This window comes from Ambystoma mexicanum, chromosome 5q (assembly GCF_040938575.1).
Source record: "Ambystoma mexicanum isolate Mex_15411 chromosome 5q, UKY_AmexF1_1, whole genome shotgun sequence".
Lineage (NCBI taxonomy): Eukaryota > Metazoa > Chordata > Amphibia > Caudata > Ambystomatidae > Ambystoma > Ambystoma mexicanum.
In genome coordinates this window covers 1,153,325,177-1,153,339,239 of record NC_090933.1, presented here as the reverse complement: position 1 = coordinate 1,153,339,239, position 14,063 = coordinate 1,153,325,177, and the positions used below count along the sequence as shown (strand labels likewise).

Sequence of the window (14,063 nt, the reverse complement as noted above, 5' to 3'; positions counted from 1 at the left end):
CTTATTCTAGTCTTGGGCGCCCTGGCGCACAAACCATTCCGTGGACATTATGCTGGTCACCATCGAGACGGCCTTACTAGTCGGTCTTACCTCGGCTTGTAGAGTCAGCGAGATTCAGGCGCTGGTCGCCTCTGAACCATATACCACCTTTCACAAGGACAAAGTAGTCATGCGGATGCACCCGGCGTTTCTGCCCAAGGTTACAACCGCATTTCACCTGAACGAGGAAATCGTCCTCCCTACGTTCTTTCCCTATCCCAAGGATGATGCACAGAAAGTGCAGCACTGCCTGAATGTCGGGCGTGCCCTCAAATTCTACTTGGACAGGACCAAGGGATTCCGAAAGTCGGGCGCCCTGTTCGTCACGTTAGGCGGCTCGAGGCCAGGCTACCAGGCCTCCAAGGCTTCCATATCCCGCTGGATGGTCGCTGCCATCAAGGAAGCATGTGAGGGTCAGCACAGGCCGCACCCAGCCACATGCTTGCCCACGCAGTAAGGGCCAAGGCAACGGCCATTGCATTCCAACGCCATGTCCCGTGGTAAGTCATAAGCAGGGCGGCCACCTGGGCCTTTTCCTCGGCTTTCTGCAAGCATTACTGTTTGGATGTCGGCTCTAGATCTGATGCCGCTTTCAGACAGGCGGTTCTCAGGAACCTATTTGCTTAAGGAGGGTCTCCTCTCCACCCTGGAGCTACAATCAGTTGTAATCGCCCATAAAGTATGGAGGAAAGGGGACGGGACGTATGAGTAATTATAAGTTACTCACTGTAGTTCTGTTAATTAGCGGTTTTCCGCTATATTATAAGTTACTCACTCTAGTGACTAACATACTCTTAGTCCATAGTCCCCTTTCCTCCATAATGTATGGCCGTCCCTTCCAAGGGACGGGGGACAACCTTTTTCACCAGAATAAACTTCTTCCCCTTTAAATTTAGAGGCGGCGGGGCACGGCCCAGGGAGCATGCGCTGCCCTGACTCCGCCCTCCGGCGCCACACCTCAGTCCCCCTTGACGCATCAACAATAGATTTAACATTGCCTAATGACACCAGTATTATTAGGGGGGGAGGTTAGTGGGACGTATGGAGGAAAGGTCACTATGGACTAAGAGTACGTTAGTCACTACAGTGAGTAACTTATAATATAGCAGAAAACCGCAAATTAACAGAACTATCCATACAAATATTACAACATAATCCTGCACTCCTCTTTGGCTAACATCTATACACAATTCTAATAATCCCCTATAGTCCATTACCCTATTGGTCATACATTGAATCACATTCTCCTAAACACGTGACCTACTACATTGTCACTGATTAACTACCACATACATTGTTACCATAATACATTTTTTTTAATGGGTAAAGCATTCTTAACCCTCACGTGATGTGAACCCCTCCGTCGGGTCCTGAATAAAGTGTGAATAGCGTGGTGAACTCTGCTTACTGTGGCACGCACAAACAGCTCCCTAACCTTGTAGATACATATATTGGCAACACCTCTGCTCCTCACATCCCAAATCACGGTACAGCCATGAGCTGCACGTCTCCCCCCCTCTCTGAGAACCCAGGTGCCCAAGAGTGACGTGATCCAGGCACCACTAGGACGTAATTTTGCTTATTAATTAGTCCCTAGAGTGCAGCACCTGCAATTTGAATAGGATGATGACCACTCTTCGGGTGAGACCAATAGTGCTCAGAATCTTCACCAAACCTCTTGGCATCTGAGAGGAACCAGGAATGCGACACGGACACAGAGGACTCATAGTGGTTGGTATACATGTAATAAAAGGGGTTGGGAAATGTCGCACTGTCCCTAATCTATGCGCTATTTCTCTACCTCAACCAAAAACTAAGGGCTTGTCCTGTGTCAAGATAACCAAAGCAAAAATGTCCTGTCTCCCAAATCCTGTCCTAGCCCTCGCATTCTAAAAGTAACTCTGAGGCGTTTAGGGGGTCTTTGGCTTGGAAAGTGCACAAATGTTCAACAAAAAGGTATACATCGAACAAATGTTTCAAATGGATAATGTTCACAGTTCCAGGGAATGACTCCCTTTCCCAGGTTTCTCTCAACCAAAGCAAAAGTTCAAAAGAATAACCAAGTTCTTTGTAACCCAAGAGGATCCCCCCTCCTCTTGGTATTGCAATCCACTCTAGGGGAAATGGCTCGCTTCCCCAGGTCTGTTTCCACATTCAATGCAATTTAAAATCCTAAAGGGCATGAATCTTCCTTGGAATTCTCTTTTCAAAATACCACAAATGCAATTCAAAATCGTAAGGGCATGAGTCTTCATTGGGATTCTCTTTTCAAGGTACCGTAACTTGGGTGCGAGTTCCAGGCTTGCAGCATACCTGCTATTCTCCTCTGCCAGGTCCTATTGTACAGTTCCCTTTTGGGTGCAGATCGCAAACTTGCAAACGCTTGTTATACTTTCCTGCCAGGACCTTTGTACAACATAACGCTTGAGACCCTTGAGGCGGTAAAAGGTGTGTGTTTTTTTGTTTGGGGTGGGGTTGTTTCTGTTATGTATTGATTTTGTTGAATTGTAGTTCTCATTATGCCTTCTGCTATGATTTCTGCCATGTTGCAGAGAAATGCATTGATTGTATTTTATTTGCTACTTGTTTCTTGAAAATATAAATAAAGTTTAAAAAAAAAGAAAATCAGATGTAAACATAGACTAAATTCCCACAACTGAGCGCTCACTGAGCAGTGTTTACCTCTACTTTAGTTATGATGCCCTTGGCCTCCACTTGCTACTGCACCCATATTCTTCTGTATGGGTAGTTTGCCTTCCTTTGTTGCAGATTTCCTAATCCCGTTTAATCAGGAAATACAACCAACAGTGTTCCTTGCAACATCACAGATCGGTTCCAGTGTGGTGGACTGCTATGCAAAATATAAATAAATCCTCCCCAGCGCTTACTCCGCAGTTAGGTTTTTAAGAGTAATATAGGTTTTTAAGAGTAATATGTATACATGGTGTACTTTTAATCAATGCATTGAGCCCTTTGCCGTGGACTAATAAACTACATAGTTGCACCCTGTCAACCTTTGATAATACCTTCCCTCTGGCACCAGAGAGGCAACGAGATACATTTCTGTGGGGCTCACTCCACCCAAACGGGAGCGAGATGTACTGCTCTTTTCAGGTTTCATTATTCACAAGTAATCCTTTTCAAAGAAACCGCGCTAGCACTGACTATCACCATGGAAACAACACTGTTTCACTGTAGCTACGGTAGCTTGTCACCACAGTGCCTCGCAGAGACGCATTGAGCCTCCATTTAAAATTACACTCCTAAACCGTTACGACTTTACTTGCTGTGGTTACGGAATGCAGCAGCAGCGCAGACTAATATCCATCGGGTAAGCCCTGCCGCTTCCATAAACATGAAATGCAAGCATCTTCTATATACGCAGGGAGAAGGACTGTACTTTTATGCACCATTAACACCACGCTTTGCGTTTTTTTCCTAGTTCTTTCTATACAAACAAGAGACAGAAGACTAGGAGGCCAGATCGCTTATACAGAGACAAACGCGTTTCACAAGCCCAATTAATTGGGAATGTGGATTCTACCCTCCACGCACTGTATGCCTTCCTCTATCGAATAACCCCATGATAATTCGGACCTGTAATAGCCTTTTTTTGGTCCTTCCTTCTGACCGCAGATATGGGATACCAGCTTGGTCCCTGATGACGTAGACGGCCTGTCCGGTGTTTTTAGTTACATGCCACATCTGGGGCCTCTCTTCTTGCTCCCACAGCCACATTAGCGCTAATGTATTGTTTTGATTGACTTTACTACTTTAACTTCGTTCATTACCCAATGCCATAAATCAATGCATGGGACAGGGCACCATGATTTACCATCGCTCTTGGCCCTTTTCTCTCTAGCTGCCGCCCACACTGCGGCACGCAATGACTCCTCCTCAAGCATACATCGTATACACTGCACACGGATTCTCCTGTGACCAACACATTTACACCAGTCTAAGTAATTGGGACATCTTCCCTGAATCTATTCTATGCAGCACTAACAGGACAGTGCCACTTACCACAGAACTTTTACAGAACATATTTATTTTATGTACCCCATATAGATTGGGGGATGCAGGTTCTATCCCCCCATGGAATACAATGAAATTCTTCCTGCTCATACCCGGCCTTGCTGAGGGCTGCCTGCTTGAGTTCTCTACATAGGCTACGCTTTTTTGGAATACCCAGAGACGTGGAACAGAGCTCATGTATAGTATGTTAGCAAAAAATGATAAATATCTTTACATTGCAGGGTCTTATACTCAGCCCTGATGAAAGCGGCTTCCAACACCAAATACCACCAAAATGTGGAAAACTGGGCACTTGACCAAAAATGGCATCAACAAGGTCTGCCCAGACACCGTTGTGATTCCACTCTCACGTTGGCAAACAATAGACCTAATATTTTGTTGAATGTTGGCATTGAAATAACCCAACATCTATTCAATGTTTTCCATAAAACATGTTTGTTTTTATTCACAAAGGATCCACTAACCTTCAGATGAATAAGAAAATGATTTGTGTTCTAATCGATGTACATCCATTAAATGCGCATGTCTTTGGAAATTCATGCATATTATGATGCACCATTAAAGAATGTATTAACTTTTTTAGTTTCCCTTCCTCTTTTGGGCTTAATCACTATCATTCAGTGGTTATTCCTTTATTCCAACTATCTTGCACCTTTCAGGGTAACCACATATCTTGGGTCCACTATCCATGTCAACTTCTTTTCCCTCTAAACAATGCATACATATCATTGAGTTGATTTTGTTAGATACATTTATTGCTCTCCTCTTTTTGTATACATATTGATATCTACACATATATTTTTTCTTTGAACAGTTTTAAATACATATTGTTGTAATCCATTCCTCAGCGTTTACTCATATTATGCAGATGTTAAATGGATGACTCATTTGAAGGTCACCTTACTTAAATTCCACGTTAACTGAAATCCTTAGAATGTTTTCCAGTGGAAGAAAACCTTTGTCTTTTTAGAATTTAGGTATAAAGAACAAAAAACGTGGTTCTTAGTATTCTAATGTTATATCTTCTACTCTTCTGTCCCCTTTCCTCCATACTGTATGGGCGTCCCCGCATGGGGACAGGACCTGAGCCTTTTGCACCGCAAAATAAGCACTTCCCCTTTAAATTTAATAATGTAGGTGCAAGGACACCCATGAGCACACACGCTGACCCAGACCTTCCGGCACCACACCACAGTCCCTTTTGCCACATGACTGCATCAGCATATTTTTTTGCTGCACACTCCTTTTCATGCAGGCTCTGTGTGTTCTTACCTAATTTTTTCTTCTATTTGCCATGGCCTTCAGTGCCCCTGGTCCCTTGGCTCAGGACGGGTACCTCTTGCTTCGTTAGGCGCTCATCGTGCGACAGTCCATTCCTGGTCATGGTCTTTGTTTAGAGTGTCTGTGGCCAATATCAATCAAGAACAGGCTAGGGAGGTGGAGAGAAATCTTCTCTTAGTCACCACCAGACCACTTGAAGAACTTTGCACACCGAAGATCTTGTGAAAAGCCAAGTGCTCCTTTATTTTCACAAAGTAGTTCAGAAGAAGGGTTCCTTTCCAGGGAGATTTCTGACTGGTAGGGGCCGAAAAGATCCTATCACTGGTAATAGACCCGAGGCTCAAGCCGCTACATGTGCACGCACCAAGGGTTCTGTGTATCCTACCGGGCCTACTAGTATCAAAAGGCGTAAAATCTCTGTTACTTGACATTCATCCAAGGGGCCAGCTGGCTCGCTGATCGGGCCTTGTCCTGAGGGAGCGCCTCTACGCAGTACTCCCAGCAATTCTGATGAGGGCACCAAGCCTATCAGAGCTCACACTGAGGTCCAGAAGAGAACCAGTACTTCTAGCGAGGGTCCAGCAAGATCTTCTCTAAAGAATGTCATGCCGGGCACAGCTCCCCTGCATATTCCAAATTTACCACAGCATTCTAAGGTTCACAAAACGGCAGCAAGCCAGGAAAGAACTCCTGTGCGATCAACCTCTTCTGACAAGGCACAATCCTCTGTGGACTTTTTACCTTCAGAAAGAGTCACTAAGAGCTGTTCAAGACCACAATCTCAAAGTTCAGTGGGGAGAGCTTCAGTTAGACAAGAAACCATGGCAATTGAGCCAGTAGCAAGGGTAGAATCCTCAAGCAGTGACATTGCCTGGTGCACCTAAGACCCAAGGTCCTCTAGCGCTCTTAAGTACTCAGAGCCGTGGATGCAGCAGAGCAGGCAAGTTCCCTGGGTTGCAGTCACACCGACTTGAACGCCTTCATCTGGGGCTCCTCCCTCTTCGTTACAGAGTTCCACGGCATGCAAGGACAGATTTTTGAGAGGTTTCTAAAAGTCACCTCAGATCTCGAAAATAATAAAGGGGTTCATTAAGGAAGTTCTTCCTCTATAAATACCACAGCCACAGGATCGGCCTCTGGCAGCAGAGCCTTTCCAGTGGCTCCTCTGCTGCTGATTTAACCACCTCCTGATGATCAATCTGCATCATGTTTGGCGAGAAAGAACCAGGATACGGATGAGGATGAAGCTGATTTTTCTTCCTCTGATAAAGCTTTTCACAAAGGTAGAACAGTTAGACTTTTTAGGAGTTCCTATACCTCTGCAAGAGAAACCAGAATCAGGCTTTCTAACTAAGGTTCTCGCAATCCACACATAATCCAGGTCAGGCATTCCATGCAGAAGGATGTCATGGAGGTTGAAAAAAAGATATGGGCACAGCCACACTCTTGCCAGTCGGTCAGCAAAATGTTGGGATGCCCGGTGCAGAGAACTTGGCTCAGAAGGGCCTTTACTTGCCTTGCATCTCAAACCGCATTCATCTTTGATTGCTGCCGTCTTGCTGTATTCCAAGCCCACTGCTGCAGGCTCATCATGCAGTCACCTCCTCAGCCGTCCTTAACAGAGAGGACAAGCTTTTGGAGTTATTTGGAAGGAAGGTGTAATTAAATTCATAACTCCATTTACAACAAGCAAATGCAGATACATTATTGGCAGCGGCTAATCAGTGGCTTTGAATGGAAATTTCTGATTTTACCCAGGATCTTCTAGTTGACAGACAAGCCGCGTTTTGATCTGGACTAATTGAGACAAAGATGGTCTCTCAAGATTTACTTGAGTCGTCTTTAGGTCACATAGACACTTATAGTAGAGGCACATGCTTAGGGTTTGACATGAGAAGCTAAACCTGGATGCATGCCACTAAATTCACCAACAATATACAGGGCAAGATTTTAGTCCTTCCTTTTGAAGGAAATTATCTCTTTCACTCGTCAACTGATAACAAGTTGACCAAGAAAAAGACCTGCACACAAACCCCTAAATCGTTGTCTAGCCTTACTAATCTGGCATCAAAGACATTCATACAGGCTCAACCCAGGTCTGATGGCAGATGATCATTTGGGAGTTTTAGAGGCTTTCAAGAAAGGAGTGCTAGGCAACCAGACTGATCGCCTAGTACTCATAGATGGAAGCAAAAGAGAACTAACCCTAAAAGGGTTCTACTCGCCCCCTCAGCATCAACCTCAGAACCAAAGAAACAATTATATTGTCATCCGGGTCTATGAAACTCCTGTGGGAGGCAGAGGGGCTCTGCACGAAGATCAGTGGTGTCACCATTTTGTAGACCGCTGGTTGATTTCTGTGGTTTCCAAAGGTTTTCATTTCCCCATGGCTTTTCCTCTCCCACCATCCTAACCACTCGTACAGATAGGATCTCAAAAACCTCTGAAGGAGGTGGAGAGCTTGATGGAATGCCAAGCGGTAGAAAAGTGTCCCTGTGGAAGACTGGAGCAAGGGATTTTATTCCAGGATCTTTGCTATCCACAAGAAGAACCAAGCGGGCCTGAGAGTTGTTAGACTCATCTTTCCTCAATTTTTATTTACTGTTGGAAAAATTCAAGATGGTGACTCCTGCTCAGATTGCAGAGTCTCTCTGCGTGGGAGACTGGATATGTGCCTTGGACCTGAAGGACACTTGCCTGCTGTACCAATATGGCATCCCCATTACCAATCTCTCAGATTTTCTGTCACGGGGAAGCATATCCAATACAGAGTTTTTCCGTTTGGTACCAATGCAACAAGTTAGTATCTTGGGAAGGCCAGGGGAGAATTCGGAAGGAGATGCTTATCAGATAGATTGGCCGGAGATGATCGGTTATGCATTCCCACTGACCTCTCTCATGCAGAGGGTACTCGACAAGTTCAGAATAGTTGAAAATAAATTCTAATAGCCCCCTCTATGGCCCTCCAGGGCATGGTACTCAGACCTCATAAGGATGGCCTACCAGGGACCACTCAAACTGGAGGTATCCACTTGGATGTTTCAACAAGGAGGCACAGTGCCTCACCCAGACCCACAAGCGATGGCCCTAACAGCCTGATGCCTGATAAAATAACGTTAGCCCATCTGAAGCTGTCTGAAGACAACATGGACTTAATTGAGAGAGTTTGAAAGGACTCAACTATGTCGCAATACAAGAGCATTTGGATGAGGTTTTGCCATTGGGCTCGACCGAATGGTATTGACCCCTTGAATTGTATGCTGGATAATGTTTTATCTTTTTCAGCTTATGTCGTTTGTTCAGGAGTACAGGTAGAAACGTGTAAGGATGTATCTAGCTGCCATAGGGGTTTATAGGAATTCAGATCAAAATACTTTTTCTTAAGCTAATCCTATTGTGAAAAGACAACTGAAAGAGCACACACGATTATTTCCCCCAATCAGAAGGCCTCGCCCTTCCTGGGATCTCAATATAGTCTTAACAGCACTGGATCATAAACCAGTTGAGCCTTCAACAGACATTACATTTGTAATGGCTCAATGGATATTACATTTATGACACTAAAGTCAGTTTTGTTAGTGGCATGAAGAGTTAGTGAAATTCAAGTTCTATCAGCATTTGAGCCGTATACAACATTTCACAAGGGCAAAGTGATTCTACCTACACACCCAAACTTTTTACCTAAGGTGGTATTAGAATTTCACATAAACCAAGAAACTGTATTACACACATTCTTTCCTAACCCACAGTCACAAGCTGACAAGGTCTTCCAATGTTTAGATGTCATATGAGCTTTAGAATTCTATTTAAGCCTGTCTAAGTCATTCAGAAGCTCTGAGTCTCTTACCTTTGGCGGGCCTTTGCCAGGTAAGCAAGCCTCTGAGACATAGATTGCTAGATGGATGGTGCTTTGTATCGCAAAAACCTACAAAATGTGCATGGCAAAACACCCCTGAAGGTATTTGAGAACATTTAGTAAGAGCAAATGGTGTTGCAGTCCTTTTTCAGCATCATGTAGCATTGGATGTCATCAGCAAAGCAGCCACTTGGGCAACACCATTGGCTGTCGTCATTACTGTCGGGCTGTTATTTCACGCGAAGATGCACCGTTTGGCCAGGCGGTTCTCAAAAATGTGTTTCCTTAAAACTACTCAATGCTTCACCCCTCCACCCCTTACGTTTCTGTTGCGCTGGAAACGCCCATACAGTACGGAGTGTAAGGAAGGCATGGTATCAAACGGTAAAACCGACACAAGTGATCACAGTTCAAGGGTGATCACTCGTGTCTGTGAAGTTTATCGAACTTCAACTGGGTTTGAAAAACACCTATCTAATCCTAAATCTAAAGATGGGAGCAAGCTATGACCCCCAAATAATAATAACGCAGTCCTAGTGGTGTCTTGTCAAATAAAAGGGCCTATACTAATAAACCTATTGCCAATCCTTACTGTTAAAATACAAATAGTGTTGGAAACAATGTTATGCAAAAGAAAAGTGTTCAAGAAAATATATGTCAGGATATTCAAGCTGTTGGCTTCCCTTCCCCACATTTTCAGCACGGAACAAGGCACCACTCTCAAGCTTAGCACACTCTCTGGCTTCTCTAGCACGAGGATGCAGTTCAAAATCTCAGTATCAGAGTCTCCTGTGCCAAAGTCTCTCTGCCATTCAATGTCTCTTACTTTAGAGGCCCTGATGTGACTAGCAAACATTAAAGTTCCTTTCTTCTCAGGATTTTCACTTATACAACTTTTTGGGTGATTTACTGTTCACTCCGGGTCCCCCTCAGCCAGGCTCAGAGCCACTTTATCACAAAACCTTCAATTGGTCTCCCTCTGTTGGGCTCAGACCAAATTCACATACTTTTCTAGACTTTCTCCATTTCATCAAAATCAAAGATTTTTGACTGTGTGCAGGATTTTGGTTGACCATTTCGATACACATTTATTTGTTCGCTTTCAAATGATCACCCTCCGCTGGGCTCGGATCAAATGTATCTACTTTCATCACTCCTATGCTGGATACCTTACAGAGGCCTTCGTTTGAGCACTCTTGCGTGCTGGACCACTCTGTCAAACGTATTGTAGTTTGCTTTAAAGTTCAATCACTCATAAGCAGTTCACTTCACTTGCATCTCTTATCACACGGGTTTTAACATTGTTCGTTCCAGCGCTTGCCATACAATGTTGATGCTTGCAACCTTGGATTCAACACAGACCGGTCTTGCATCGGTCTACCTAACTCACTGGCTGTGTTGCTTAAAGTGAAGCGGCTTTGTTCTTGGAGCCAAGGATGATACCACGGTGGCTGGTGATTCTCCCCACCTTGATAAGTGACGCGGGAGGGCCCTGGGTATCTCCGGCACACAATGCAAGATTCTTTAGTCTGCTTTACTGGTCTTACGCTTGCCTCGAGGTATCGGGAAAGTAATGGTTTGAAAAGGTCAAAGGAATTTCCCTCTTTGCGATTCCCCTTCAGTTTTGCCACCTTTCCTCTCTTTCTCAGCAGCCACCTCGAAACTGCTGTTTCCTCGTGTGTTATGGAAGTCAGGTGTGAGTGATTGTCGATAATTGTCTGACCTCGCCTGACCATAGTATTGGGACTTGTCTGGTACACGGCTCGGGTGTTGGTCTGTTTTTTCTTAGAGCGGGCTGTCAATGAGAAAGTTTTTGTGTTGTAAAAGGGGGAGGGGGTAATGGTGTTATAGGGAAGGGATACCGTGTCTCACTACCCGGTGTCCCACTCCTGCTCCCCGAAGACCTCTCACCCAGGTGATCCTCCCTCACTGGTCCACCCCCAGGAACTGGATCCAAAAGCGATGGCTGTGTCCTGGCCACCTGGATGACAGATCCACAGGGAGTAGTGGGTGAGACACCTTCTGGTTTCTCACAGGAGGAAAGGGGACGAGACATAGTAAGAAAAAGTTACTCACCGTGGCAGCTACTGTACTCCTAGTCCATAGTCCCCTTTCCTCCACCCACCCCTCCCCGTGCAAATTAAAATAGTATTTAGGGCAATCATTCCCGATGCGCGTATTTGGGGACTGAGGTGTGGTGCCGTGTTCAGCGTGCGTAGTCACATCTATTCTCGCGCCTAAATTATTAAATTTTAAGGGTAAGTGCTTATTTTGCGGTGCACAAGTCTCTGGTCCCGTCCCGATGCGGGGATGCCCATACAGTATGGAGGAAAGGGAACTATAGGGCAAGAGTACAGTAGTCACTCCAGTAAATAGTTTTTACTTTTTTATATGTGATGTACTGGTAGTTTGTATAAATTCAGTATTGCTATGCACTTTATTCTGATTTGCTAACAGAGTAATATGTTGTTCTTTGATGATTATTTTAGCAGAGAACAGTGATTGATGAATTCTCTTCCACCCTTTACATTATGTTTTTACTTGCTTGCTCCTTGTCGGTCGAGCATGTATGACCCAACCCATAAGAAGTTTGCCAGACATCACTGGTATTGCACCAATTAGTCTCCCCAAGCAAACAACATTAAATAATAGAAGGGCCACTATAATCCACATCACATATTTGAAACTGGTGCTTTGGATGCATTATAGCTATTGTATCACTGTAGAGGCCTTGCAATTTAACAATAAATGCATAGGACTTTCCAGGAGCCTGTCTAATGTGTACCTTAAATTCAATCCTAGGTGACAGAAGAGAACCAAGATGGCAAACAACAAATGCTGATCCAGGAGGCCCTGCAGCAGGCTTCTGTGGGACTTGGTGAACAGCATCACCTTGTAGTCGCCTCAGAAGAGGTGGAAGGAATTGAAACTGTGACAGTCTACACACAAGGAGAAGAGACCTCTGAGTTTATAGTCTATGTACAGGAAGCCATGACTTCACTAGAAGAGGCGGCTGCAGCTCAACCGGATGACACCTGAAATATTATTTGGATTTGCACTTCAATTTACATGGAAACTGTTTGACCAGATGTTACCAAGAAACACATATAGACGATTATTATATTATGTTCCAGTACTGCATAGACTTTGAATACACTGCAAACAAATGGTGGATTAAAGAAAGTCCTAAACTTTCCAGAGCAAATATGTCTAAATTGTTAAAACAAAAGAAAAACCTTCAATGAATATCATTTGAATAATTATAAACGAACATAAGCCTACTTCTGTAGTTTTTATTGTTGATTTAACAGTCGCCTCAATGTAGACATTTTACTCTGCATTGATGCAGCAATAGTACTTAAATTGCACTTTTGCTGGCTTTTTTGATATTTGCTGCATTGTTTCAGGGCAAAATGTTACTCTTGAACCGGTCCGTGAAAATGTTGGTGCAAAATTGGATTGCTTTGGTGCCAAGTTTCCTGGTCTACTATTTTTCATGTCCGTTTGGACAGAATTTATTATAACCTCCTTTGAGCTAAGTCAAGATGTACACTATTCAGTATTTATTTACATTTTCCCTCTTACATGAAATGGCGTGTGAAAAAAAAACAGTTCTACTTGTTTTCATAGACTTCTTGTTAAAGGTCTGCACTTTTGGTCGACATGAATTCGCATAGTTTTAAAAAAAAATAATAATTGGAGGGGCGGTGGGGGGAGTAATTTCCCACACAACCACCCCCTAATCGCCCAATATACATGAATATGCACATGTAATTGGTCGGTTTTGACAGAAAGTGCACAGTGAAACTTCAGACCTTTAAAAATAAGTTTTTAAAACGCTTATTACCATTAAAAAAAAAAATGCAAAGTATCCGTAATCTTGTATCTGGAACAATATGTACATGTTTATAAACAAGATCATTGTTTCTATTTCACCCTTTTGTATATTTAGGTCAATGCAGTGACAGGAAGAGAATCACTTAACTATTTTATTTATTAAACATACATTAAATCATACATATTGTATGCAACAATACTGTTTTGGTGGCATCGTGTGGCTCAATAACAGCGCACACAAATCATGGTTTTACATTTTTTAATGTGATGCCTAAACATGGAGGCCTAAGCAATACAAGTGTTTACGAAATTACATGTTTTTAACTACCTGTAAAAAAGAAAATGCAGTATTAAATTGCATCAATCACATTGGTGTTTGTACTAAGATTTGACTTTTATGTTACATGATTTGTCTTTGGTGTTTCATACAGCACTGGGCTGCTTAATGGCCCTTGCTGTGAGTACCACGTTAGGAGGAAAACGTGGGTGTGCTAAGGAGAAGGGAAGCATGGCATAAAGAGCATGAATATTGCAAACTGTGTTTTTCTCATGGCTATTTTAGCCATTTTCACATTTGCCGTGGTGTTTGTACCTTAGCCGTATATGCAGGGTTTAAAAAGAAAAATACTTGTGTGTTTGAGGTAGGGGATTAGAGGAGTCGGTGGCCGGGTAGATGGTCGGGGTGGGTTATAAGGAGTTTGGGGGGTAGAGGACCTCAATACAAACATTAAAAAAACGCAGCTAAAACAGTCACAGTGAAAACACCACAGCAAATATGCGCACAGCTAAAATAGCCGTGAGGAAAACACAGAAGAAAACATGAAAATAGTTAGGAGTGCAGTGATCTACTCGGATATTTCTTGTTGGGTTTAGATGTCGATGAATTTGACAGAAAATACAGGCTTTCATACTTATTTGAAATGGTGCACGCTTGTTTTAAGACATAATTTAGGGTGAGGAAGCAATTTCCAAGCGGCTATAATGTGAATTGCAAATGCCTTTACTTCCAGTCTTT

The 14,063-nt window shown here is 43.5% G+C and overlaps 1 protein-coding gene across 3 annotated transcripts in view; it reads left to right on the top strand.

The window, feature by feature from the left end:
* ZFAT (zinc finger and AT-hook domain containing) overlaps positions 1 to 13,417 on the top strand; it is a 1,636,156-nt gene extending 1,622,739 nt beyond the window's left edge. For all 3 annotated transcript variants that reach the window (XM_069621667.1, XM_069621669.1, XM_069621668.1), the window contains one exon: positions 12,014 to 13,417. In XM_069621667.1, coding sequence (XP_069477768.1) covers positions 12,014 to 12,250 — 237 coding nt within the window. In that variant the 3' untranslated portion in view covers positions 12,251 to 13,417. The remainder of the gene's footprint in view (positions 1 to 12,013) is intronic.
* Positions 13,418 to 14,063: the final 646 nt, after the last annotated feature.